Source organism: Trichoderma gamsii (assembly GCF_001481775.2).
Source record: "Trichoderma gamsii strain T6085 chromosome Unknown Scaffold_6.2, whole genome shotgun sequence".
In the NCBI taxonomy this organism is placed as follows: domain Eukaryota; kingdom Fungi; phylum Ascomycota; class Sordariomycetes; order Hypocreales; family Hypocreaceae; genus Trichoderma; species Trichoderma gamsii.
In genome coordinates this window covers 553,628-579,938 of record NW_020171343.1, presented here as the reverse complement: position 1 = coordinate 579,938, position 26,311 = coordinate 553,628, and the positions used below count along the sequence as shown (strand labels likewise).

At 51.2% G+C, this 26,311-nt stretch overlaps 10 protein-coding genes across 10 annotated transcripts; 6 read left to right on the top strand and 4 right to left on the bottom strand.

The window, feature by feature from the left end:
* Positions 1-6: 6 nt before the first annotated feature.
* TGAM01_v202499 (hypothetical protein) lies at positions 7-657 on the bottom strand (the record flags this gene model as incomplete). The annotated part of the gene is made up of 2 exons (XM_018804100.1): positions 7-581; positions 639-657. The coding sequence occupies 2 exons, from the start codon at positions 655-657 to the stop codon at positions 7-9; spliced, it is 594 nt and encodes a 197-aa protein (XP_018662838.1).
* Positions 658-1,454: 797 nt separating this feature from the next.
* TGAM01_v202497 (hypothetical protein) lies at positions 1,455-2,165 on the top strand (the record flags this gene model as incomplete). The annotated part of the gene is made up of 1 exon (XM_018804099.1): positions 1,455-2,165. One exon carries the CDS (start codon positions 1,455-1,457, stop codon positions 2,163-2,165), a length of 711 nt encoding a protein of 236 aa, XP_018662837.1.
* Positions 2,166-3,274: 1,109 nt separating this feature from the next.
* TGAM01_v202496 (riboflavin kinase) lies at positions 3,275-3,909 on the top strand (the record flags this gene model as incomplete). Its single annotated transcript, XM_018804098.1, has 2 exons — positions 3,275-3,382; positions 3,469-3,909. The coding sequence occupies 2 exons, from the start codon at positions 3,275-3,277 to the stop codon at positions 3,907-3,909; spliced, it is 549 nt and encodes a 182-aa protein (XP_018662836.1).
* A 779-nt stretch (positions 3,910-4,688) lies between these two features.
* Positions 4,689-6,947, bottom strand: TGAM01_v202495 (hypothetical protein; the record flags this gene model as incomplete). Its single annotated transcript, XM_018804097.1, has 3 exons — positions 4,689-4,739; positions 4,802-6,489; positions 6,716-6,947. The coding sequence occupies 3 exons, from the start codon at positions 6,945-6,947 to the stop codon at positions 4,689-4,691; spliced, it is 1,971 nt and encodes a 656-aa protein (XP_018662835.1).
* A 912-nt stretch (positions 6,948-7,859) lies between these two features.
* Positions 7,860-8,330, top strand: TGAM01_v202494 (hypothetical protein; the record flags this gene model as incomplete). Its single annotated transcript, XM_018804096.1, has 1 exon — positions 7,860-8,330. The coding sequence occupies one exon, from the start codon at positions 7,860-7,862 to the stop codon at positions 8,328-8,330; it is 471 nt and encodes a 156-aa protein (XP_018662834.1).
* A 103-nt stretch (positions 8,331-8,433) lies between these two features.
* TGAM01_v202493 (hypothetical protein) lies at positions 8,434-9,153 on the top strand (the record flags this gene model as incomplete). Its single annotated transcript, XM_024549006.1, has 1 exon — positions 8,434-9,153. The coding sequence occupies one exon, from the start codon at positions 8,434-8,436 to the stop codon at positions 9,151-9,153; it is 720 nt and encodes a 239-aa protein (XP_024406245.1).
* A 1,794-nt stretch (positions 9,154-10,947) lies between these two features.
* On the bottom strand, positions 10,948-13,277 carry TGAM01_v202492 (hypothetical protein; the record flags this gene model as incomplete). The annotated part of the gene is made up of 6 exons (XM_024549005.1): positions 10,948-11,108; positions 11,192-11,288; positions 11,335-11,371; positions 11,598-12,126; positions 12,252-12,754; positions 12,922-13,277. 6 exons carry the CDS (start codon positions 13,275-13,277, stop codon positions 10,948-10,950), a joined length of 1,683 nt encoding a protein of 560 aa, XP_024406244.1.
* A 1,599-nt stretch (positions 13,278-14,876) lies between these two features.
* Positions 14,877-17,203, bottom strand: TGAM01_v202491 (hypothetical protein; the record flags this gene model as incomplete). The annotated part of the gene is made up of 2 exons (XM_018804094.1): positions 14,877-16,447; positions 16,516-17,203. The coding sequence occupies 2 exons, from the start codon at positions 17,201-17,203 to the stop codon at positions 14,877-14,879; spliced, it is 2,259 nt and encodes a 752-aa protein (XP_018662832.1).
* A 3,027-nt stretch (positions 17,204-20,230) lies between these two features.
* On the top strand, positions 20,231-23,269 carry TGAM01_v202490 (transketolase; the record flags this gene model as incomplete). Its single annotated transcript, XM_018804092.2, has 8 exons — positions 20,231-21,410; positions 21,920-21,989; positions 22,070-22,124; positions 22,189-22,207; positions 22,271-22,383; positions 22,598-22,650; positions 22,711-22,848; positions 22,921-23,269. 8 exons carry the CDS (start codon positions 20,231-20,233, stop codon positions 23,267-23,269), a joined length of 1,977 nt encoding a protein of 658 aa, XP_018662830.2.
* A 1,679-nt stretch (positions 23,270-24,948) lies between these two features.
* TGAM01_v202489 (microsomal cytochrome b5) lies at positions 24,949-25,589 on the top strand (the record flags this gene model as incomplete). The annotated part of the gene is made up of 3 exons (XM_018804091.1): positions 24,949-25,064; positions 25,211-25,337; positions 25,416-25,589. The coding sequence occupies 3 exons, from the start codon at positions 24,949-24,951 to the stop codon at positions 25,587-25,589; spliced, it is 417 nt and encodes a 138-aa protein (XP_018662829.1).
* Positions 25,590-26,311: the final 722 nt, after the last annotated feature.

Sequence of the window (26,311 nt, the reverse complement as noted above, 5' to 3'; positions counted from 1 at the left end):
CCCTCATCACGCATACATCATATCGCCATCCTCCTCTTCGTCGTCTTCCACAATTGGAATCTCCTTCCTCTTGCCCATCTCATCACGACACATGGGACACGTCCCCTTGCTCCTCAACCACGGACCGACGCACTCCAGATCGAAACGGTGCTTTCCCTGACACGGCAGCTCCACGACGAGGCAGTACTCGTCCTCCAAGTACGGGATCTTGCAGATAGCGCAGTCATCCTCCTTGTCGAGCTTCTTCCGGTTCACTCGATCCAGCGAATCGACAAACTCCTGACTCGCGCCCTGTAGCCTCGTCGGCGGGTCGTGAATGTCGTCCTCCAGGGAGGCTATCAGCTGCTCTAGGAAATCGCGATTGCCTTCTGTCGGCGCGGTCGTCTGCAGCGTCTGGAGCTGGCTCTGCAGGAGGCGGAAGAGCGCGGCTGTGTCGACGGGCGTGGGCGTGGCGTGCGGGTTGTGATGCGGGTTTTCGGTGCTGCTTGGCTCGTCGAGCTGGTTGAGGAGAGAGAAGAAGGAGGCCATGTCGACGCGGCGGCCTTGGCGACGGGGCTCGGCGAGTTTTACATTGTGTTCGACTGCGAGTGGGAAGATTATAAGCATCGTGGGAGATGGTGATGGTGTAAAATACTTACGTTCGTACTGAGTGGCCATGATGGGCAGCGGGGGATTAGAGCGCAGAGTATTGATAAACAGCTATTTACAAACAAATCTGCGAGCTCAATTGGTTACAAGATGCTCCTATCAAGAGGCGGATGGGTGTTCCGCAGCATAAAGAGAAACTGAACCAGCGCAGGCAGAGATGCTGTCGCAAGCGCGCAACCGGGATGGAGGGGCACAGCTTTAGCAGTTGGAGGGGCACCAGACCTAGCAGCTGCAACTAATCTCACATGCTAGCAGCGCTTTTATCCGCTATAAATCGAAAGCTGCTTTGCCTATTCCAGGTAGCAATCAGGTCAGCGCCTGGCCATAGCTGCTGCGGACTTGACTTGAGCTCCACCTTTTCGCAGTGCATTCAGACTCAAATCACGTCACCACAGATGCGAGAACTAATAGAGCTACAAACGTCTCCCGGATAAAGTATATAGCAACGCATATGTAAAAGAGTCCGAGCCGGATTACTTTTCTCGGCTCGATGACAGTTGCTACCTGCATTGATTGCAATCACTGCACAAACCTCGGGCGTTTCGGGCCGCAACGGCGTTATTAACTCCATTCCATCTACCTAATCCAACCACCCGAGGTGGACAGTGTCATATAACACCACTCCGCTTCCCTCTTCCGTCGAGCTCACACTTCCTCTTCTCATCCTCTCTTCCAGCTATACTGTCCATCTAGCAGCTTCCATCTTTTCCATCTCGCCTTCTCTTCATCTGTCTGCTCTTATCAATTGCCACCGCAACACCAGGCCACCCATATCTCCAAAGCAAAAGCCAGCTTCAAAACCTCCAATGGCCTCCAACTCCGCCGCCGTCTTTGGCTCGACCGGCCTCGTCGGCTCCTTCATCCTGTCCAACCTCCTCGCCACCGGCCCCTTCAAGCCCGTCACCACCATCGCCCGCCGCGCACCGAAAGCCGAGTCGCCCAACCTCAACTCCATCGTCGACGCCGACTCCAACAAGTGGCCCGCCACGCTCATCGGCCTCCAGCCCGCGCCGCACGTCACCTTCTCCGCCATCGGCACCACGCGCGCGGCCGCCGGCGGCATCGAGAACCAGTGGAAGATTGACCACGACCTCAACGTCGAGGTGGCCCGCGCCGCGAAGCAGGCCGGCGTCAAGACCTTTGTCTTCATCTCCAGCGCCGGCTCCGACGGCCTGCTGGCGTCCACCTCGCCCTACAGCAAGATGAAGAAGGGCGTCGAGACGACCATCAAGGAGCTCGAGTTTGACCAGGGCATCATTGTGCGACCGGGCCTCATCCTGGGCGAGCGCGAGCAGGGCCGCTTCCTGGAGGGTATTGCTACTACGGTGGTTCGTGGCCTAGGATTCATCGGGTTGAAGGACAGCGTTGCGCAAGATGCCGAAGTGATTGCGCGAGCGGCCATCCGGGCTACGCAGCTAGCTGATGAGGGCAAGGCTCCCAGCAAGTTCTGGGTGCTTGGTCAGAGCGACATTATCAAGCTTGGCCGGACGGAGTGGCCGGGCGAGGAGAAGAAGTAGACGTCTTCAGACGTGATGATTGTATGTCTGTCGCATAGGTGACATATATACGGAAATGTTCAATACCCTCTCTGCTCTTTTTTTTTTAATCTTTTATTATCTTTCATACCAATCACCCTTCTCTTTCAATACCCAAGGTCGTGGACCATTGGTGGGGTCATTTCTTCGGTTTCGGAATTGCCAAGCGCCAGCGGATTACGACCACGAACAAGGAGAGCAAGGGAAAACAGAATACTGAATCAGACATGTATAAAGGGAGAGCGCAGTTCAATAATTTGCAAGGAAGCTGAAAATCTCTCCTTCGGTGTAGCTAGTTCATGGCTAAAGTTGTTATATTGGTAAGCAAAAGGCTGGCTTACACGTAGCTTTGAAATTCAAATGATACCTCTTGTTTCCATCTTTTGAAAATCTGTCAACTATGTTAAATCCATCCCGTAGTGAAGAAAAAAGCAACAAACAATCAACAATAAAAGATAAAAAGGGATTGCCATCCAATCTCCATAACAACAGCAAAACATCCGCACATTGAAAAGATTCAGCCCTGCCGGCACAAAGTCCGCCGACCCGCTCCCGGACTTGCCCCGCGACCGAACCCCGAGTGCACCGAGACGCCGCAAGACCTGTAACCACTGCGCAGCTACTAATATAGGCAGTGAAGAAAGCTCGGTGTTGGAGACGAAGAGATCGAAGAACGAAGCGCCTTAGTTTGGTTCTTTTGGCTTCTACAGCACCTGGTGCCCCGCCAATCCCCCGCCGCACGCGATCTTGTTTGGTTGCTCCCGCGCGGCTGATAAGGCACGAAAAACCCAACTAAGGAGCTAGCTCGAGTGGCCTATTTCATGCTAGGTTGCAATTTAACAGTCATACCGAGCTTCAGCTTCATAACGGCGCCTTTTTTCTTTCTTCTCTCTCTTTTCTCTGGCTTTTTTCACTCTTCATTTCATCATTCAGCACATAGACGGGGAACGGGAAAATAGTAATACAAGATTATCAAGAAGGAGGGATCAATCCTTAGACTGGACTTTTCACTTTACGAAAATTACCTCTCATAAACTTGAATTCAACTCACTCAACCTCAAACCTCAACCTCAACTCCAACACTCACCACAATGGCCTCTCGCCCTGAAATCATCGGCCCTGAAGCCGGCCCCGAAAAGCCCTACCCTTACAAGATGGAAGGCAAAGTCATTTCAGGCTTCGGCCGCGGCTCCAAAGAGGTACGTATCCACCAACAAAAATACATTTCATTAATAGCTCTTATGCACACATGTCATGCACACATGAATTCTCACAACATCTCCAGCTTGGCATCCCAACCGCCAACCTCCCCGTCGATGACGCCCTCACCCCCTGGATCGCCAACATCCCCTCCGGCGTCTACTTCGGCTACGCCTCCCTCGCCCTGCCCCCCTCCCACCCAGACAAGCCCTCCTCTGCAGCAGCCGGCGCATTCACAGTCTTCCCCATGGTAATGTCCATCGGCTACAACCCCTTCTACAAAAACACCGTCCGCAGCGCAGAGGTGCACATCCTGCACAAGTTTAGCCGCGACTTTTACGACGCCCACATGCGTCTCCTCATCCTGGGCTTCATCCGCGAGGAAAAGGACTACAAGAGCCTGGAGGCGCTGATTGACGATATCAACTTTGATTGCGAGGTGGCGAAGAAGAGTGTTGCGAGGGAGGCGTGGGGGTGGGATAAGGGCAGTGGGGAGGACGCGGAGTGGTTTGTTAAGCCTTTATAGATTTATTGATGTGCTGAAGCACTGTTTATGATTTGTTTCTTTTTATTTTAAATAACCATTTCTTTGTTCAAAACTATGAAAGAATTACGAGGGTACGGATTTACCAAGGTGTGGAGCGAGATAAGGCTGGGATGGCACAACATAGACAAAATAAGTCAAGAATAAGAGAGAAAAAGCGCCGAAAATATTCTTGGATGAGATAAAATATTCAATAAAAAGCCATAAAGCATTGCACCACTAGCCATGAGAAAAATAAGATAAACAATTCCTCCTCTTTGGCCAGCCGTCATCACACTTATATACTAGACAGATATACGTATGTCCGAGTAGGTATGTTCGTGCATGCATAGTTTGAATGTAAGTTCAAGTTTTTTGAGTGTGTTGTTTTTTGTGTGCATGTTCGCACCCCTGCGGGTATCATCCAAGTTAATTCCCTCTGGTCATTAAGCTCATGTCATGTCAAACCCAAAAAAAAAAGAGAAAAGTAAAACAGCCAGACGAAAAAAAAGAGAGAGAGAAGGCACAACATGCCACGAGACGTCTCGTGCTCCCCTTAAGAATAGAAAGAATCAAAAGCAATATCCTATTTCTAACCCAAAGTCCACCAGTTTTCTTGATAAAAAAAATCAGTATCAGATATGATAGGCATCACACCCAATCCGTCCATGTCCATAGTAAACGTTCAGAACCAAAAAGAATATGAAATGAAAAGCCAAACACCTTTCATGCATAAAGTAACGTATAGTGTGTGCCGATTGAAAGTGAAGCCCAAAGAGGCTTCACACAGCAAGCTGATGAGGTTCCTGGTTAATGTGATAACGGGGTAAAAACTGCAGAGTTATTAGCACGCGGGTAATGTCAAATCCATAAAGGTTCAAAAGGGCAAACTCACGTTGATGATAATCATCATGGGAATATCAAATACATCTCGCTTAATCGTCCAGCAATACGTGCAGTCGATTTTGCCATCCTTCTCGATCCTTGAAATGCCGTGCTCGCTATCAATCATGGTAACCCGGCTGCTCAGAATACCTGTTCTGGGGTGTTTCTGGGGCCCCAGCATCTCCTTTGCTTCCAGCATCTCCTGCGTACGGTATTGAATCAGCCGACCGCTTCGCTGGACCTTGCCTCTGCTATCTTCAAAAGCGAGTTGAGCAAAGTCGCGGTAGAACTCGACCAGACTGTCATCATCCAGCAACTCGCCTAGGAATACAGGCTGAGGGCGCGAGTTGTTATTTTGCTGCATTTGCTGATTCTTAGGGGCAGGTGTGAGTGTGCCAGACGAGCCTAGGCTTTCGCCATCATCGGTACCATCTTCCGAAGATCGCGTATATATGTTGCGGTTGGGCGCTTTGCCTAGCAGAACATCCTTAGGCCATCCAGTCAAAGCTGCAAACTCCTTATTCACGGCCGCTACTTCGCCGGAGCGCCGACATACAATGGTCGGGGCGCAGCAGTGCTGTAAAAAGTCGTCAAACTCAACAAGCGTCCGCTGGAAGCATTTTTCCATGAAGATGAGATCTTCACGGGTCAAGTCCTTGGTACACGAGATGAACGAGGGTCGAATTTCCCCCAACGACTGAGCAATCTTCAACAGCTTACCCAAGGGCAGCCGGTTGCGGATGACGGATATCATGTTGTGGAATCCAGCAACATATGGGTAAGGTTCTTTGACGCTTGCATATATAGACGCCGAGTCCCGTTGTCTTTTCCCGAGAATAGATTGAAGCATCTTGTCTTGCTTCTGTTTGTGACGCTGAGGCCCAGGCATATTAGGCAAACCTGGGAATGCCGTTGGGTTAGGAGAACCGTCCATGATGGCCTGTGGGCTCGCAGTCGTGTCGGTACTTGGGCTGGCCAGGCTGTTTGGCCCTGCCGCGATGGCAAATGCGTGAGGCAGGCCATGCTGGAGATTGCCCTGGGTGTACATGTTGGATCCCACATCGACGCCGCCATAATCACCGCCCATCATGGCAGTATCATACGACCCGTTGCCATTGCCAAACATGGCAGCGTAGTTTGCTTCCGTCTTGGGGGTATGTGAGATGGAATTTTCCCGCGGCGGCGTTTCTGCGCCAAGGGTCATCTTATTAAGAATTCCAAATTCCCATCCAGCATATTGACTGCCAAAATTGAGACCTTCGAGATCAAAATTATATAGTGCGGGGTTGCTAGGATCAAACAGCGCGTTGAAATCCATAGCAGGAGCTCCTGGGAGCATGCCGCTCATGTGTGCTTGCGCTGCGGCGGAAGCACTATGAAATGAGGGCGAGATGGGAGAGGCCTGAGGGTTGAGATGGATGTTTTCGGGAATGGCCACCTGAGGCTGGCTAACGTTTGGATAGACAGAAAATGAGGGGGTTCTCTGTGGTAGATAGCCATCACTTGGGGCCGGCGCAATGACGGTCTCAGAGTGGCCGTTGGTCTTTGTAGACAAGGGAGGGCTGAAGTTTGGACCCAAGACAGGTCGAAGAGCCTCTGGAGGAGCATCGTGAAGGTACTTTGCCTTTTTCCTAACGCCATCCTGGCATGCATCGGCAAGGCCTCTCTTTATGCATCTCTTGCACGGCCGTTCGTCTCCTGTGAAGGATAAAGTCAGCAAAAGGGACCCAAGCTGTTAAGGTTTCAATGGATACCGAATCCAAAAGAGGAAATGAAAAGAGAGAGAACCATGAAATGTCAACGAAACAAGGGATAGGCACGTAATAAACCAGCGCCAATCGTCTAATAGAAGGGGCAGCGCGAGTGAAGGGGTATAAGCAGAAAGACTGTTTCTTCTTAATCATGGAAACAAACGCAAACGCACCGCAAGTTAAATGCGCTCTCTGGCAAGCAAAACACGCTCTCCTGGCCTTCTTCCGCCTGGGCCTCGAAGGGTCCTTGGGGTCGTACTTCTTCTTGTCGTGAGAGGAGCCATTGGCTCCCGCGGGATCGGCCATGCTATCGTCGTCGTCCTTGAGAAAAGTCTCCGAATCTTCTTCGTTCTCGGACACGGGGTCTGAGACGTCTGCTCCGTTGTCCTCCATGTCTTCGGGCATTATGGCTACGGGTCTTTTTATATATAATGACAAGCCCCCTCTTGGCGCTTGCACAGCAGAAAGTGACTATTTGAGTCGGCGCACCTGCAGGCCAATTGCTCTCGCAAATCAGGGCAGCGATCCCAATCCATCCAAACCTATGCGCTGATGAACCACACCACAGAGCGCACGGCTTTCGTAGCACGGGCGAGCAGGGATCAGGATAGTTACACGGCTGTGTCTTTTACGCAGAGAGGCGCAAAAGCAGAATACAAGAAGCGATCCACAGTGGCTTGAAGCTGGTCAGGGTTGCAATTGGGCAAGAGTCCCCTGCCTTGAAGTTATTGGCGCTCGCGCAGCGAATGGAAGCAAGGCAGCGAGCAGAGAGCCCTTGTCGGTAGTATCTGAGTGTAGGTATATGCGCTCGTCTGCGCAGTATCAGGTTTTGTAAGACTGCACTAGCTGGTATCTATGCGCTGACCGGTCGCGGGAGGGAAGATCCGGGGCTGATCGCGTGGGAAGCCGGCAAGGGCCAGCGACGTTCGAGGGGAGCGGCCAGTTCGTATTCTCAAAAGGCGTGGATACAGTCGACAAGGCCAATCGGCGTCGTCAGAGGCTCAGGCGCACAAGAGGCGTCGGTCGTGTGACAGGACGGCAGGTTTCAATAGAGCTGCGGCGCCGGTGGCATGGAGGCCAGTGATTTCTAGCGCGGAAGACCAGCCGGGCAGGATCTCTCTTGTCCTCTTCGGATGCTGGGGGGGTGTGATCGATCGGCCCAGGATTTCGCGGGGGCAGAAGGCGAGGGCCAGCAGAGGTGACGCCGCGTCTGAGGATAGAGACGGGCCAGGCGCAAAGGGAGAGGCGGTTGATTCGCTGCAGCCACTCCAGCCGTCACCCATATATCATGTACACCGTCCGGCGGGTGGACGATCGATGCGCAGGCCAGACGGCAGCCGTGAGGATCGGGACCGAGCACCGGAAGCTGCAATCGAGGTCGAGCAGAGTTGGAGGTCGCAAGGTGAGGTCGCGCAGCAACGAGGCATGCGAGCAGCGCAGCGCAAAGCAGAGCAGTGCAGTGCAGCGGCGGGCTTGGCGGACGTTGGAGCCAGCGACTCCGGCGGCGGCGGCAAAAACTTTTTGAGACGGGGCTCGGCGTGGAGACCCGACGAGCTCGAGCCGGGCTATGCGACCCCTTTCCGCGGCAGGGGAGAGCGAGGCAAGATGCGGCTGCTGCACGGCAGACCGGTGAGAGAAGAAGAGAAGATCAGAAGGCGAGAGCAGCAAAAAGGCGCAAGGGGTGGAGGAGTCAGAGGTTCCGTCAGCCAGATGCTGGGAACGGTGCCTTACCTAGTCGTCGACTTAAGCTCAGCCAGGGCGGCGATGCTCGTGGGATCGATTTCGTAATTGCCAGCACAGTTGAGCGGCAGCGCTGTCTGCTCTGGGCCTTGAGCGCTGAAGGCTGGCTGGAGCCCGCTGGAGCCCGCTGGGGTTGCCGCGCTGGGTGCTAATGGGCTGGACCGCTGGGATCCCCCGTATTGACGCCAGCCATTGCGGGGTTTTCCCCCAAGCCTTGGCCCGAGCTAGGCCGGTGGCGGCGCTTCTGGGGGCTGGGGCTGGGATTTTGGGCAATCAGGGCGACGCTGACTGGCCACGGCCCAAAGGCGACAGATCTGGGTACTTGTACGCGGCACAGCGCTGGCGCCCACATGGCAGCATCAAGTACTCACGGTACTGCAAAGGACGAGACGAACAAGACGCAGAAACAGACAGAATCTCATCAATGCCTCGTTTCTGTTTCAAGTCACTTCCGACGGAGCCTTGGCTGGAACTCGCAACAATAAACCATGCAGCCATCGCGCCGTGTACCAATACTTGCGCTTTAAGTGCCTGCAGACCGAGGACGAATGAGATTCGAGCGACTGCGTGTGTCGCGTGTGCGGCCGTCGAGAGCGTCCATCTCATGGCGGAGGCGATCATGGGTTGCCAAGAGGCCAATTCCAATTCACATCCATGTTCCCTGATCTTTGTTTCTCTTCTGCATCTTTACGATATATTTTGTGCAACTCGTCTGTACCTCTTCACTCCCCGATTAGATTCTCAGCCTCCAGCAACAGCCCCAACAAGAAAATCATCAAGTTCAGTACAATTGGAAAAGCAACTGCTCAGAGTCGCATTGCTACCACCTCTTAGTCCAAATCTAGCGCCAACCACCGCCGGCGTTCGGTAGTGGATGCGGCTAATGAACCCAGGCCAAGCTAGGGGTGTGATTATTTGCAGGGTTTCTGCATGTGTCAATAGGCACTGGAAAACTCTGCCCAACAGAATGCAGGTGAAGATGGCGGAACAAAGGGGGTTTCTGACGTTTGGCTGCTTGAAATATTGGCTCTTACAAGAAGCAAAACTACCTAACCCAAACACAAGCAACCACATGTACCTAGGTTTACATATGAAACGAATTCTCTAGACACAGAGAGAAAAGATTGACATCAACTCCTCCAGCTACTGAGACGCCAAAATTATGACGAAAATTCTCGGAAACGTTCCTCCCCAGTCGATCAGCGATAGCCGAGCTTCCGACTCTAGCCCGCCCCGAGGTCTAGATACATGTACGTAAACTGCTCCAGAATGCTGCCCCATGTTAACGAAACTGTAGAGACTGAGACTGAGAAGGAAGCAAGCAAGCAAGCAAACAATGGCATTATTTCATGCATGCCGAGAAAATCATTTGCATTTCCATTATTAATTGTAAACACCGATGTTAATACGAGTGCTCGAAAGCATGTCCCTACTAGAGGCTGCTTGTGCCTGTCCAGTCCCACTCTTGAGCTCACTTACAAGCAGACCATCACACACTCTCACCCCAACTCATTCATGCTCACACAAACACAAGATCCCCTCCCGCAGGGCAGTCCATGCTCTTTTGACACGCTTGTCTCACATGGCCACCGCATGGCCGCCCACTGGCTCAATCGAGAACGAGCTGCTGCTGCTGCTGCTGCTGCTGCTGCCTTGTATCACACGCATCCAAACAAGTGCTGCTTGTAACACCAAACCCCTCACAAAAATAAACCTCACTGCATATGGTTGGTCCCCTGCCCTGCGTAACTCACACAGAACCCAATGTCTCTATTGGTTCTTTGATTTCAGCTCGCATCCTGCCGTGCCTTGGGCTGTCAAATCAGGGCCCGGCGCGGGAAGCCCAGTGGCCAAACGCCGAATATACTCGTAAAATTGTACCGGTGAGCACTTTCATACAAGGACTCCCTTGGCTGTTTTGTAGGCATCTCATCCTTGTATTTTGTTTCCAACTTGGACGGCTGAGCCGCAAATGCTCCGCGAAGGACCAAAAGGCTGGTGCTCTTCTAAACCAGGGCCTTCCCAGCTTTCCAGCTCTGCGTCTCAGCCGCATCCATCCCTTCTTCTCCATCAACCACGCAAAAACCGGTGACAGAGGTGCATATCTTGGCAAGCCTCGTCCGTCTCTGCATATGCTAGTTTTCTACTGCTGCTACATACCCCTCTCTTCTCTTCCAAATAGATATGTCGGCGTTAACCCGAATGCGCCAGTCTCCTGCGTTTACTCTGCCTGCAGAGACGGCTTCCTGCAGACGCCCGTTGACTCGCATCCCTGCCTCAACAAGTTCGGTGTGATGCATGTTGTAAATCCTTCCATTTTTGGCCTTTCTATTGCATATGCTAGGATATATGTACTTGGATTAATTATCTACCTCATTACAGTCGTATCCGTCACTCTCGCTCATCCCATGCTATCTCCAGCCGAAAGCCTGGTGTATTATCCGACAGTCTATAGTCCCGAAAAGGCATTCCATCATCTTGTCTCTTCTCTCTTGTCTCCTTTATCGCTCTTTCTAATCCCATGCGCCAGCAGAAATTTCCAAAAGATCAATCCCAAGTTACTACTATTAGATATCCTCCAATAAGATTAGGGTGTATCATTCTTGTACACCTCTCACACCTTTTTATCCAAATCCACTCTGAATAGCAATAATGTTGTTTCCCCTCATGACCTTGCATATCGGCTGTTGCTCCTAATCTTCTTGCCGTATTTGAAAAAGATGTACGGGAACGGTATCATGGCCACGGTCAGAAACGCCAGCAGAGACGACGCCCACTGGTCTCCGAGCCTATGGTACATTTGTGCTCCGAAAAGAGGGAACACAGCTGCAGGTCTGAGAGTTAGTCCATGACGCTACAGCCTTGATTTACAAGCACATGGGGTGACAGCTCATCCAATCTTGGCTTACCTGCAAATGAACAGCGCACAAATGTGTTGGCGGCGAGGGCGCTGGCGGCATACGCAGGATACGCGTCGACCTGAAGACATGGCCTGTTAGCAAACTCCTGAATTGGAAAAGTAGTACTACTTCTCAAGCGGAGAAAGACTTACCAAGAACGTGAAAATACCGGAGAAGACAAGCATGTTTCTGTAAATCATCCACAGTCAGCCGCCACAATACGTGCCAATGGAAGCAAAACACAATACTGCTCCAAACAGGAAACGAAACAAAGAAAGCACTCCCGCCAAGGACGGCGTGAGGCAAGGGGGTGTTATATAAAACAACAAAAATGCCACTATTCACACGCCGTGTCACAGTGGCTTTTTAGAAAAACAGAAAGAAAAGCATGCAGCCACCACAGCATGTTACTCACCCTACTCCAAAGATGGCCGACCCAATAATGGGCACAATCCAGTGCACAGAAGGGTACGACGTCCACGCAAACACAAAGATGCCAATCGACACCAAGACAGACCCCAAGATGGCCGGCGGCAGCCGAAACTCGGGCTCGCTGCTGTCCGGCACGCCAGTCTCCTGCGACAGCTTCGCAATCAGCCCGCTGCGGATGCGGTGCCACACCGGGTCCGTCAGCATGCCGATGATCATGCCCAGCCCGAGGCCCAGGAAGGTCAGGCCGACCTGGTACGGCTCGAGGCCGTGGTGGGTGCCAAAGACGATGCCAAAGGCGCCGAAGAAGACATACAGGATGCCCAGCAGGATGGCGCAGAAGATGTCGAGGAAGAGGCACATGGGCTCGAACATGAGCAGCTGGAAGGGCCGCTGCAGGGAGATGAGCACGGCCTTGAAGACGGACTTTTGCACCTTTTCGGTGGGCGCGAGCCAGCGGTTATCGCCCGTCTCCTTGCGGATCTTGCGAGCCTTGTCTCTGAGCAGTATCGTGTCTATAAGTCGTTTCAACAGCTCTCACGTTAACACTGTTCATAATGTGTGATATTCGCCTCTTTGCGATTATCATCTTACAAGCAAAGCAGGGAGAATGAAAGAAGTTGAGGGGGGGCCAGCTTACGGAATGTCTCAGGCACAAGCAACACGATGGCTACCCACATGACGCCCGCCCAGATAATCAGCACATAGTACGTCCACCGCCACGTCGTAAACTGGTTGATGAAGCCGCCCACGATGGGGCCCACGCTGGGCCCGATGAACGGCGCAATGGTGAAGGCCGCCATGGGCAGCTGCAGCTCGTCCTTGGCAAACATGTCGCCCACCGTGCCCCCCGACACGGTCAGAAAGGCGCTGCCCGCCAGGCCGTCGAAGAAGCGTGACACAATCATGGTTGCCACGTTCTTGGCGACCGTCTGGGGAATCAGCCAGATCACGTACATGGTCCAGGAGACCAGGTAGATGGGGCGGCGGCCGAAGAACTCGCTGAGGGGGCCGAGGAACATGGGGCCCAGGGCGATGCCGAGAATAAAGGACGAGAGGCCGAGGATGGATACCTCGCGCGAGTTGTGGAATTCAGCCTCCATCTGCACGTACGTCGACGTGTATATTGAGCTGGCGCATGTTCTGTACAAAGACGCATATGTTAGCCACTCATATCTTACCGCTGGTAAGACAGCCATGCCAGCAGCCAGCGCCACATTTGTGTTCCACCTCAGCTTTTGTCTCTCCTTTGCTCTTCTTCCATCGTTTTTTTCTTTTTTGTCTCTTTATAAGAAAAAGTCATCACTTACACTGTAAGACTTCCCGCCGCAACGATAAATACAATCAGCCACTTGCGCGCCTTGTTGAAGCTCCTTGGATGCCACGGGTCCGCGTCGCCACCGTCCCAGCCAACTTCGTACGGATCCTTCTCCGGCTGCCCTGCCTCCAGGGCCTTTTCGTCGTGATTCTGCTCATGCGACACGCCATAGCCGTTCTGCGATACCGTCCGGCCCACGTGCTTCATCGACTCTCTGTTTGAATGAGTCTGTTGCAGATCCAATCCGGCGTCGTCGTCTCCTTCTGGGGCGGGTGCCTCGCAGGCCTTTTCGCGGTCCGCCATATTGGACCCGAGGGTCGATGCCGTGTCTACGTCTAGTTCCGTCATCGAAGTCTCGAATTGCTGGCGTTGAATTGGGTCGAGAGGAGGGCTGGTTGTGTGAGTTCGGTGAAGTGAAGCAGAGCTCTGTGTTGTTTGTGGGGATTTTTTGGTGAGTCAATGATTGTCAATGCCTAAAGCAAAAAGAGAGAAATTGAGGATTTGCAGTGGATCAAGCAAGCATGATATATAATAAGCTTATAAAAAGGCAAGGTGACGCTGGTGATGGGGATACGCAGGCATTATCAATCAGGAGCTGACGTGACGGTGAAGCAATTATTATCAATTACAGCAAACGGTCCACGATAAGCCTGGCTCCTTACGAGCAGTAGTAGACTTATGACTCGTTAATTGGGATAAAGTCTCGCCCGACGCTCGGTCGGAGAAAAGAAAGAGGAAGAATGACATCTCCTCAACTGCGCATACGGCGTTTTCACAGATCGCTTCCATAGTTTTTTTCTTTTTTTTTTACCAATCACCTCCCGCATATGGCAACCCGGCCAATAATCTTTTTAATCAGCTCCTCTCATCGGTCGGAGAAAAACAAAGGCGAAGGAGCGAGCAGAAAAAAGCAAACGTTAGCAAATACGCCTCTATCAGGCACTCCTGGTTAATTCCCGTAAGCAGACTTATAAAATCCGGGCGGCGCTAAACTCCTTTCCCTGCGACGGCTCGGCGGGAAAAGATACTCTAAACAGTATTAATCTCTCTCTGCCGTATTTTTCTTGCGGGATCAGGGCAATGGTGCTTTTGTTTGTCATCGATACGATACATCCCGTCATATCTCAGCAAAGGAAGTGGACCGTTTATCGGCGGTGCCAGGAACAAGCGTCACTCACTCTTTGGTTCTGCAGTAGTGAACTTGGTGAACTTGAGTTTTCTATTCTCTTCGTTTGCTTGTTTCTCATCTTGTTTCGCTTTCGCTTTCGCCTTCTTTTACTCTAGCGCAAATGCAGAGTTCTGTATGGCCATTAGTAATAGGAGAAGCCAAGCCGCATAGGGCGTGCTATACACTTATAAAAAAAAAAAGAAGCCTTTGACCTCTTATTCTCCAACGGACAATAGTTGCTATATACAGTCGGCGACAGTTCAACGGCGCGAAAGGCCGAGCATCTAAACGTCGCTGGAAGACGGCAGGGCGAGGCAACGGGCACTGCGGGTATTGCGGCCCATCCTCGACTTCGCGCGTATACAGCCAAGAGGATAAGCTCCGTCCCCATTTAATGTTGACGCCGGCAGTGCTTAACGCCTATACACGGGCGGACATAGGCAGGGCTGAGTCAGTTACAGCAGTTCTAGAACTTGGAATATCAACTGCTTGTTAATTTAGCAAATCGGCTACATCAACATAATGATGTTTCTATGTTCCATCAAGAGCTTATATACATAAAAAGCAAATATCATATTCCAGCATCATCAAGTCCTTCCCATCTGCATCATCAGTATCGTCACTCCGATATCGCTATACAAACTCTAACAATCAAAGCCCCATCAACGCCAGCCAACCCTAGGATATCGACAAACAGTTCTATAAGCCAAAACTAACAACAGGGTATACTTCCAAAACCTATTCACAGCTCCATGTCCCCATCCTCCAAAACTCCCCATTCAATAATACTCTGGCAACCCGCTCTTTGAAAAATCAGGCACATCCGTATCACAATTAAAGCTCCTATCCCACGCCTTCTGCGGCAGCACGCCGGCCTGCATTCCGGCCTTGTAGCTCCACTGCGGCGATGTCTCCGTCTGCCACGTCCAGTACCACCAGCCCAGCCCCTTCTCGAAGCTGTACATTTGCGCCTCCGCAAACATCGTAAGAAACTGCTTATACTCGGAGCTCCATTTGCTCGGGTCTGCGTTGGCCTGGTCGCACGAGCACTTGCTGTCCTTGGTCGGACAGTCTGGCGTCAGAATCGCCGTGCTTGCGTTGCCGGTGTTGAGCGTGCCCTCCCAGCGGTTGCCCTGCCCAACGTTTGTGACATACTGCGCGCAGTCCGTGTCTGCCTGCGACCATTCGGCAAACTGCGTAGGCCCGTAGCCTGTGCTCGTGTCCTGGCTCTGCTCGGCTTGCTGCGTCCATCCCTGGCATGCGTACTGGACCTTCTTCTGGTGCGTAAAGTCGATCTGGTTCTGGTTGAAGATCACGTATTGGTGGACATCGAGGACCAGGCCATCGTAGCCCTGCATCTTCCCTTGCCAGTTGTCGAGACCCATGAAGCCGTCACCAAAGATGACCAGCCCGTTGTAACCGTTCTTGCGGACCATTTTGTAGGCTGTCTCCGTCCAGTTGACAACGGTACTAGCCTTGAGAAAGGTCATGCGCGGCTCGTTGGCCAGGCCATAGTGCGTGATGATGTTCTTATATCTGTCTTGAGCGAAGAACTGGGAGAGGCTGTTGTGGATATCAAGCGACCGCTGTGCGTTTAGGTCGCCGTTCGTGCCATTGAGCCAGCCGATCGCGCCCTGCCTGCCGCTGTGGTTCCATCCGTTTTGGCTCCCGGGCAAGCCATGCATGTCCAGATTGACCCGGAGACCATACTTTCTGGCCCATTCGATACCGCGTAGAAGATATCGCCACGAGGTTCGGTAGATGTACTGGTCGCCATCATAGACCTTGACGGCCCAATAAGAAAACGGAATCCGGACGTGGTCCAAGCCAGCATTGGCAATGTCTTGGAACGTGCTCTCAGTGACAAACGTGTTGTAGTGGTTTTCTATTGTGCTCGCAGCCTGGGATCCAAGATGAATGCAGAGCGTCCACTCGTCAACCACCCCAGCGCTTAAAGGGTAGTTGAAGAGGGACGGTGTGATGAAAGGCTCAATGGATAGCCATCCTCCCAAATTCACACCCCTGGCGGGAGTCTTTGAGTAGTTTCCCCACGGCTTGTTCAGAGCGGGCACCTTGTCGTTTGCCTGTGCAGAATCATCCCAGTCTGAGTTGAGGCCCATGATGGGAAGATCTCCAACCATGACATCCGTAAATGTAGTGTTGAAGTCCTCTGTGCTCGCCCAAGTAGTAGGGTCTAGATAGGTGTTTATCCATTTGGCCGGTACGTCGCTGTTGCTTGCTTTAGGACCGGACGAGTCGCTGCTACTTCCAGACTTGTGCTTTGAGCCGACAACCGCTGCCACAATGATGATGATCAGAAGAATAACGGCACAGATGCCGCCGACGATCCCTATAACACGCTGTTAGCGAGCGCTCGATGATGATAAGAATCAAGAGCCGCGCCGGCTTGCCACTTACACTTCTTTCTCTTGGACCATGTCGTCTTTTTCTTCTTCTCTGGTTGGCTGTATAACTCCTCCTTTCTTAGGCTGTCATAACTTCCGTCTCGAGAATGGTTTCCCCAACCTCCAAAGCCAAATCCCCATCCTTTTGACCTCCCCTCCTCCATTACCGCTCCGCTTACAACTCTGGACTTTTTCTTTTGCCGGCCGGGTTTCTGGTATTTCTTTGGTATTATCACGGGCTCGGTCTCTGGATCTGGGCTCGGCGACCTGTCTCTTCCTCTTGTCCGCCGCTGCTCTCGTTCCCGTTCCCGTTGTCTTTCTCGTTCCCATTCCATCTCCCGTTCCCTGTCCCGGTCTCTTTCAGCCTCTCTTTCTCGCCGCCGCTCTCGCTCCCGCCGCTGCTGTCTCTCCAAGCGCTCTCGGGCTCTCTCATCATGCCCTTCCCCGCGCTCTCGGTCCCGTTTTCTCCGCTCTCGGTCGGCATGTTTTTGTTGTCTCACATTGTCCTGGTTTAGTTGCGCCAGCGCATTCGCCGAGAGCGACTGCGATCTGCTGCGTCTGTCGGCTCTTCCTTCATCAGCGCTGCTCGCCCCTCTCCTTGTGCGCGACTCTTTTTTCCGCGGTCGGTCTCTTCTGGACGATTCGCCGCGTGCGCTGCGGTTGCGACTGCGATGCGCACGTGGTATGTCAGTGTCGCTCATCGTGATGTTTTGATCGAGCTACGGCTCGCGAGTTTGCAGGATATGAGAAACATGAATCGTTATGGATTAAGCGCTCTAGGAGAATTAGATAAATAACCAGAAAAACATTTAAACGCTCTACAAGCCACAAAACACCGCCATCTTGACCCGTGTTAACCGATATCCACGTCACTGATTTCTGGTTCGCGGTCAGCTCGCCAAGTTTAGCGGTTTGTTGGCAGGGCAACGGTCCACAAGACGGAGACTCGGCCGGGAGGGCGGCACCAGCCACGGAAGCGGCGCGCCGGAGCGAGGAGCTGCAAAGTTTATAAATAAACATCTGCAGCGTTAATTGAGTGCAGTGGCTGCTTCTAACTCTGAAGAGTAATTCAAAAACGCCATGCGATGACCTTTACGCGTGTGCGCAATACTGGAAGCTAATAATAGCCTTCTGGTGCTGCGATGAATACTGTTGACTGTGTTGACGATGGAGAAGCCCACTATTGCCTTGGCTTTGCAAGGAACAGTCTTGGCAAACCAGAGATACGAGTATCCGCCAAAATAAACAAAACAATCATGCGCTGGCATAGCCACCCAAAGCAAGATAGACTCCCTAACCACAGGCAAGGTTTTTAAGAGACTTTGTTCTCTATCTCTTACGACAAGAATGGACCTACTACTTACCGGGTAGTAGGTACCTAGTATATCAGAACCAACGTTAGGAAGATTTAGTATTGGTCTCGCTTAAGGGTCTTTCTTTAGAGAGGCAGTGGGCATGATATCGCATCTCCTACCATCCGTGAACAGAGGGTAATACTGGAATGGTTAGAGATGAGTCGAAATGTACAAGGATCTTTCAGACAATATATATCTATATCTATGTGCCTAGTCATCTCTGTTCTATACTCTGTATAGAGCGCGTGAAACTTCTACAAGAAACTTCTACTCATAACTCCTCTCACGACGAGAGAATACTGTAGATACTCTCGTCCCTGGAACCACCAGAGAGCAAGTTGTCACTAGAAAACGAGGTTGCGAAATGGTAAGCATGCTTCTTGTAACAAACAACGGGTTCATCTCAGGTATTACTCTCATAATAATTGACCGCCAATATCTGATTTTCCTTCTCTTGCACTGTCGCTCTTCTTTTTTTTGTTCTTCTTTTATCGCTCGTCTGCATCCATGATAGAAAAGTGGACGTATTGTTGCATTCTTAGAAAAGAAGTGACTTTTGGGGGGATCAAAAATGTCCTAGTGTGTGGTCAGGCCACCACTAACTGGCCGCCCCCGCGAAGTGGCCAGCACCTTTGCCTTTCAACACCAAAAACCTTGATATTGCAACTGCGATTCCGCATCCAAAATCTCAGTAATACTTTTTTGTTTAATTTCGATGACTAAATCTTCTGAGAAATCAATTTCTTCTGCGTTAGAAGCCATTCAAAATGGCGTATCGCAACGAAAAGCGGCAAAACTGTGGGGAATTCCCCGATCAACGCTGCAGAAGCGGTTGAACGGTAGCCAGTCAAGGTCCAATGCATATGAGTATCTCCAGCGTCTTTCTAGGCAGCAGGAATCTCATCTAGCTGAATGGATTCTGGTTCAGAGTAACCTAGGGCTCCCTCTAACGCGTCAACAAATCACTGAATTTGCATCAAGGATCGTCAAGGCAGGCGGGAATGACCAACCGCTTGGGAAACGATGGATTGAGGGGTTTTTGCGACGAAATCCTGACATTAGGACCGTCAGAGGGCGCCCTGCTGTTTAAACGGAGCCATGTTTATTACAGTGAAAGATATCTATTAGTTCTAGCATCTACCGTCTGCCAAGGACGTCCACAGGCACTATGTGAAAAGAGAGACGAGACTGGGATACTGAGAATGGCCCAGAAGCAATGGGCTTATGCCCAGGCACGGTACGGAGAAATGCATAAACAAGCAGCCTCGATTGCCATGTTGAACTGCAATTGTCGAATCTGGAGTGTATTGCAGTCACGGGCCGGATCCTTTGAACCAACTCAGTCTTGAGGGCCTGGCGGTCTAGCAGCTGTGGCTTCTTGAAGACATTGAATTACTAGCTGGCTAGGCGTTGAAGGCGCCTGGGAGAGGCTGGACTAACGATTAGATCGCGTTTTGGCGGCTGAGAAAGATGGCGGCGTTGTGTTGCTATTTTCCCCTTCATTTGAATTGCGGCTGGTGTGGCCTCTTTATAGGTCGCCACTTAATTTGCGGTCTGGTCTGAAAATTTGAGAACGCAGCTCATGTTGAAATAGAATGAAGCTCTAAAGAGACGAAAAACGCTGTGAAAAAACTATTTCATGGGTTGCCGCACGTAACTTATGTTGGATAAGAAGTGGTGAAGAGGCGCCATGATGACCAGTTAATCTTGTCTTGCCGCTTATTTAAAACTAGAGGTGGGTTTTCGGGGAATTAAAAATGCTATAAAATGAAACGGATGAGAGAAAAAGTAAGCTTCGGGGGAGATTAAAAGTGCTGTGAACGCCGCCAATTTGATTTGCATAGACGCATGGTTAATTACATGTACGCTGGCTTAGACGGAAGCCTCTGAGGAGACCAAAAATGCTGTGAAGAGGCGTAAGAACAACCTGTCGCGCTAGACAGCCCTCTTGCGCTTTACTGTATTAGATTAGAAGTGAGCCTCTAGAAACGCTGTGCAAACGTCGCGCTTGGCGACACGTAGCTCATTAGTCTGGAGCCTCGGGGAAGAAAAAAAATGCTGTGAAAAAAAATGCGAAGGTAGCCAGCTGCCTGCAGCTGGCTACCTTCGCACTTTTCCACTTCACAGCTAGATTATGTAATACAACTACTCCATACTTTCCCCGTACTCGCCCTGGACCTCGCCGCGACTAGTACTAAGTCACTCTGCCGGCTGCAACCCCGCGACAGGCCGCAGCAAACCGAGCGCCTTTCCATTGTCCGTCTAAACCGACGACGACCGATGATAACTGCTTGGTCCCGGGGCAGCGCAATGCCTTCTGTCCCATATCCCTTCACTCTTCTCTAATTGCCGTGTAGAGCAGCAGAAAGTTCAATGTCCAGGCCGGCCATGAAGCACCAGGCCGTTCGTCACTTGAAGGGAGCGCTGGCGTATCCCCGAGCTCTGCGATCAATGCCTTTGAACCTCGCAAGATGCTATTCTACACACCCGCCGAATGCGAAGCTGAACCTTCCAGTTGACTACGCGACAACTCCCTTGCTGGCTCACACATCCGAGGCCGCGAAGAGGAACAAGGAGATTCCGTCCGATGTCCTCCATGGCGCGACCAAGAAGATGAACCTCTTCCAAGCAATCAACGACGCGTTGAATACCGCCTTAATAGAGGACGATACAGTTTCCGTATTTGGCGAGGATGTTGCCTTTGGCGGTGTCTTTCGATGTACCATGAAGCTGGCAGAAACACACGGAGCCGACAGAGTATTCAACACGCCGTTGACAGAGCAGGGCATCCTGGGCTTTGCCGTTGGCATGGCCGTTGAAGGAATGCGGCCTGTTGCCGAGATCCAATTCGCCGACTACGTCTTCCCTGCCTTTGACCAGATTGTCAATGAGGCGGCGAAGAAGCGATACTACGAGGGTACCAATGGACGAAGCGCTGGAGGTATGACAGTGCGCATGCCCTGCGGAACTGTCGGCCACGGTGGATTGTACCACTCTCAGTCTCCAGAGGCCTTGTTTACTCATGTTCCAGGATTCAGAGTAATCATGCCTCGATCACCTTTACAGGCCAAGGGACTATTATTAGCTGCCATCCGAAGCAACGACCCTTGCATCTTCATGGAACCCAAGATCTTGTACCGAGCAGCAGTAGAAGAGGTCCCCGTAGCGGCCTACGAACTGCCTCTATCGAAAGCAGAAATCCTGAAAGAGGGCAAGGATGTCACAATAATCTCATACGGCCAACCGCTATACAACTGCATGTCAGCAATCAAGCAGATTGAGCAGGATCTAGGTGTCTCAGTCGAGCTGATTGACCTGCGGACCATCTACCCCTGGGACAAGAAGACTGTCTTTGAGAGTGTGCAAAAGACTGGAAGAGTGTTGGTGGTCCACGAGTCCATGGTGAATGCCGGTGTTGGTGCTGAGGTGGCTGCGGCCATCCAGGAGAACCCCGATACCTTTAACAGGCTGGAAGCTCCCGTGGCCCGCGTTGCTGGATGGAGTATCCACAATCCATTGATGTTTGAGAAGTTTCACGTTCCAGATATTGCAAGTGAGTGCTATTCTGAGTATTATTCTTCCTTTATTGAGAGAAAGTCGATTACTAATTGGTTGTTTTCTAGGAATTTATGACAGCATTAAAAAGACCGTGCAGTATTAAAGGAGAGAGGAGCGAGTAGCGTATATTTATGTATGAATTGCCTAGAGATTTCCTTCTAGCATAGTGTGAATAATAGAAATAAAGCCCTAAACGAGTAAATCATTCAAGCACGTTGCGAGTAGATTAAGTTGATTAAACTGCTGTGAGCCATTCCTTGAGCCTTGTGTGTTCCCAGAGACTAACACCTCTTCTCGATGCCCACTATTCCCACGAGGCAGATAGAGCTTTTGCACAGCTTACAAATATCAACATTTGTTCAATTATATCTCCTACACTCGGTTTATTTGTTTCGTTTGCTCACCTACGACTAGAAAAGCAATATTGATAAGATGGTACGTTTCATCCAGTAAACGACTCCGGCGGCGGCCACGTACCCCGCTAGCGACTTGATATGGAGACAGAACTGCCCCTCTGCTTTGGCGCCCCGCCCAAAGCTGCCTCAACTCCTAATAGACCTCCCCTGTATGCGGTGTACGTCAACGCTCCCTGAAGAAAGCGCTGGTTGTTTCCCGAGATCGCTTCAGACCAGATACGAGAGCCCAAAAACACAGCATGTCACACATCGAGACTGTTTCTGCCTTTGTGGAGGGAGCCCCTCCTGGAGAGGTAAAGCTGCGCCTTATCCCCGTCTTTCCACGCGTCATAGCTAACTTCTGATGCTGTTCCACAGCTCGCAGATGTCATTGCTGGTACGAAGCACGCCGATTCTAATTGAGAGAGGCCGATTCCATCGTTAACGCGCGAACCTACAGACATCAAGGCCCTGACCTCCGAGCCCAACATTGTTGCGGAGCTGACGCCGGCGTTTGAGAAGTACAACGAAGAGCAATTTATCACACTGAAGCTGCCGGGAAGCAGCGAGCCGGTACGACCGAGATAAATGGCAAGATATACGTCAAATGGATATAAATGGCTGACTTGCTGGAAAAGGTCTTGATCAGCTCACACAATTCTCTGGGCGGCGGACGATACTACGATGTTGAGAGTTCCTCTAGCTTTGAGGTTGACCATGTGTCCCAGGCATGTTGAAAGACGAACAGCGACATAGAAAGAGGGGCATGGGCTAATTGGGGTTATAGAAAGCCAGTGCGGTGCAGAGCCATGTCCTGGAAGGGCCACAAGCAGACTTGGCGTGAGTTCTCGATGACGAATCGACAGAGCCATGTTTCGAAGTCAGCTAACTGTATCGCAGCAAGTCGACGCTGAAAAGCTTAGGAGCCTATGTCAAGGAGCATTTCCCCAACGCTTCTCTCGGCGTATATCCCATTGAATCCGACTCCAAGCTTGCCATTATCGTTGTTGCAAACAAGTACAGCCCTAACAACTTCTGGTACGAGGACAGCTTCAATGAAATTACAGTTTCTACGCGAAAAAGGTACGGATACTGACAAGTCTCTCGCAGGAATGGCCGATGGAGATCACTATACATCTTCGACCCGAGCTCCGGAAGCCTCGAGGGCTCGATCAAAGTCGACGTGCACTACTACGAAGACGGCAACGTTCGACTGCTCAGCAACAAGCCCACACACGCATCCATCAGCTCTGGTACCGGGGCGGGCATTGCCAAGGAAATTGCATCGACGGAGAAGAAGTACCAAGAAGATCTCAACAAAAGCTTCGTGAGCCTGAGCGAAGGCGCATTCAAGGGCCTGCGACGACAGCTGCCCGTGACGAGACAAAAAATTGAGTGGGACCGCGTGACTGGTTACCGCTTGGGACAGGATATTGGAGGCGGCAGCTCAAAGCGATGATATAGCAGTTTTTTCTAGTGTTTTTTCCAGCCATTTTCCAGGCCATTTAAGAAGACGAGGCTCCAAGATAAAGATGTAGCATTGATTGATTAATAGAGATGCAGGAACGATATGAGCAATGAACTGAGAGTGTCCTTTGCTGGCTGTGTCTGTTTATCGTACCATGCACATGCTGCCATTTGCCCCCTGTGCGTTAACTATGCTAAAAGTGGTGTCACGAGAGGTTGTTCCTTTGCCTTCCGTCTGACTGCATGGAGTGTCCATGGAGTGCGTGTCCTTTGTCATCCATATGGAAATGGAAACTGTTACAGATCTTCCCTGATTGGTAAGGACAAGGCAATGTTAAACCCAGAGTATCATCTTAGACAAAACACTGCGTATTTGGGGGAATGCGGGAGGCAGATTTCTGGGGTAGATGGCGGCTCCATTTCCGAGGTTATCGGAATCAGGAATCGGCATATATAAAACAACTAGATGAAGAATAACTGCAGATCTCTTATCAAAAAATACAGAGGCAATTGCCAAGAACACAGCACCAAAAAAAAAAAAAACACGGCTTGAAAGGAGAGTCGCTAGCCGTGAACAAGTCCCGGAGGCGGGAGAGGGGGAAGTGGGAAAGGCCGGACGCTAAGATGAGCCCACTTGCGACTTTTGGGGTTATGTCTGGGATGGGTGTGAATGGATCAGATTAGACTGGCGAGGCGTTTCTGATTATGTATAGTATTGTTGTCTTATCATGTGCCTCTCTGTGACAATACATAGTAGACCCGAGGTTGAAAATAAGGTTGCAGTGCTTGGACGCCGGAGAGGTCCTTGCTGTAGGGCGGAAGACATGTTAAATTGGAACAGACTTGTCTTGAATGAAGTCATTTCTCGGTATACGTCTGTCTCAGAGAGAGGTCTTTACACTTGTACATTGGCTTGGATAATAGGTTTTGTACCATGTTAATAGATGACATGGTAATAGGGTCGTGTAAGTGAAATTGCACAGAGCACATGCATCCACTGCCAACAGACCCCGTAGTCCTAGCTGCACCCGAATTTTCCAGGACTTGATATCTAAAGGCTGTGGTGTGCCCTCCCACTCACACACACCTCACAGAGAGTCTGATTTTGGTCATAAAAGTGCCGTGTGTGGCTTGTCAAGAGGCTTCGCAGCAATACGCTGATCAATAAAGGAAGCTGGAGTCGCCAGAACTGGTCGCAACGACAATGGAAGTTGACCCGCGCTGAACCGTTGGGCTAGCAGCGAGGAAATCAGTCGACGGCCTCGCACGAGGCGAATCAGAGCAGCCCAGGCGGTAATTTTGGTGCCGCTGATTGGCGACGCCAGACCCCTGCGGACCCAACGGATTTGCTGCTTCCGATGGCGCCAGGCTAGCAGGACCAGAAGGCTAGAGGCTAGCTGGCATTTTGGGAGCGACGCCATGCAAGGCCAATTTGTCGTGGTACCTTTTTCGTACTCGCATCGGCGCTTTTCTTCCTCTTTCTTTTCCCACCGTCCCTTTTTCCATTGACCGACTTTGCTGATTCAAGACTCCTTTGAGGTGCTTTTTTTTCCTTTCCTTCCTTTTCCCTCTTGCACATCAGTTCTTGTTGCACGCGCATTCTTTACTCTTTATCTCTCTCCTAATACCAGAAACCAGAAAAAAAAAGCATTTGCTTCCAATTCGCCCATCATGTCCACCAAGGAGTACACCTACCAGGATGTTGCCGAGCACAACACCAAGAAGGACATCTTCGTCGTGATCCACGACAAGGTCTACAACTGCAGCAAGTTCATCGACGAGCACCCGTACGTTCTGCCTGCCTTTCCCGCCAAAGCATCGACTGCTATACCCCTCCTTTTTTTTTCTTGGACCCCTCAGACAGGAGGGGGGAGATAGGGATGTGAATACTTGAGAAACAACCAATTGCTGACTTTGTGTTTCTTCTTTCTAGTGGTGGCGAGGAGGTTCTACTCGATGTCGCCGGCCAGGATGCCACTGAGGCTTTCGAGGATGTCGGCCACAGCGACGAGGCCCGCGAGACTCTTGAGCAGCTGCTCGTTGGCGAATTGAAGCGCCAGGTACGCGCCACCCAATACTACTCCTATTCGCGACACATGTGACAAAAAAAAATCGCCCACTAACAATTTGCTCTCCAGCCCGGCGACCCTGTCCCCAAAGCCCACACCAACACCTACTCTGCCAACAACGGCTCCACCACCACTGGCGGCGGATTCGGCATCTACAGTGTTGTCGCCATTGGTGGTCTTCTCGGCTATCTCGCCTTCCAGTACTTCCAGGCTCAGTCTGAGGCCCAGGGACAGTCCGCCTAATCGCATTACAACCCTACATATGATATGAATTCAACCCACGTTTACGAGATATAGATTAAGCGGAGGGGAGGTACCAAAAATTGACGATAAATGTACGGGAGCTAGCGCTTCAGTGCATATGCTAAAAGGGGGGACAAGAAATGATACCGCTGGGGAACGAGGAGATAATTTGTGTCATCTTGGTGTTTATTTTCAACCACGCAAATGTCTTACGGAGAAAGGATCTGGGATTTTTTAATAAGCGTGGCAAGTATAGATGGCGCGGTGTCTACTATTTTCAGGCACTAGACAATCAGGAGTCATTGTTACGGGAAATAGATGATGCCTTTTACGGGAAATATACGGGGCTAGATATCTATGATAATCAATTTTCGATTGCCAATGCGCGCACCTTTACCATCGCAGTCACATGGAGATCCTTTAGGCAGATTGGCGAAATGCGGGGGGGAGAGATACCAAGATGAGGCACGTCGACATGCCTCGGGATTGGCATTGGCGTTGGAAATGTACGTCATATGAAGGCGTTGATACTGTAGTGACAAGCCTGCCTTATGCCGAGTACGAGCATCGGACGAAACCCCCTGGTCTCGAGAGTCTGTGCTTGCGTGGCATTTCTCAACACTTTTAGAGGGAAAAACGCCAGGCCGTTTGCGATCTTACTCATACTTTCCAGAAGCACTAGCCACAATGCGCCACACTATGCCGGCTTTCCCTTCAGCCTC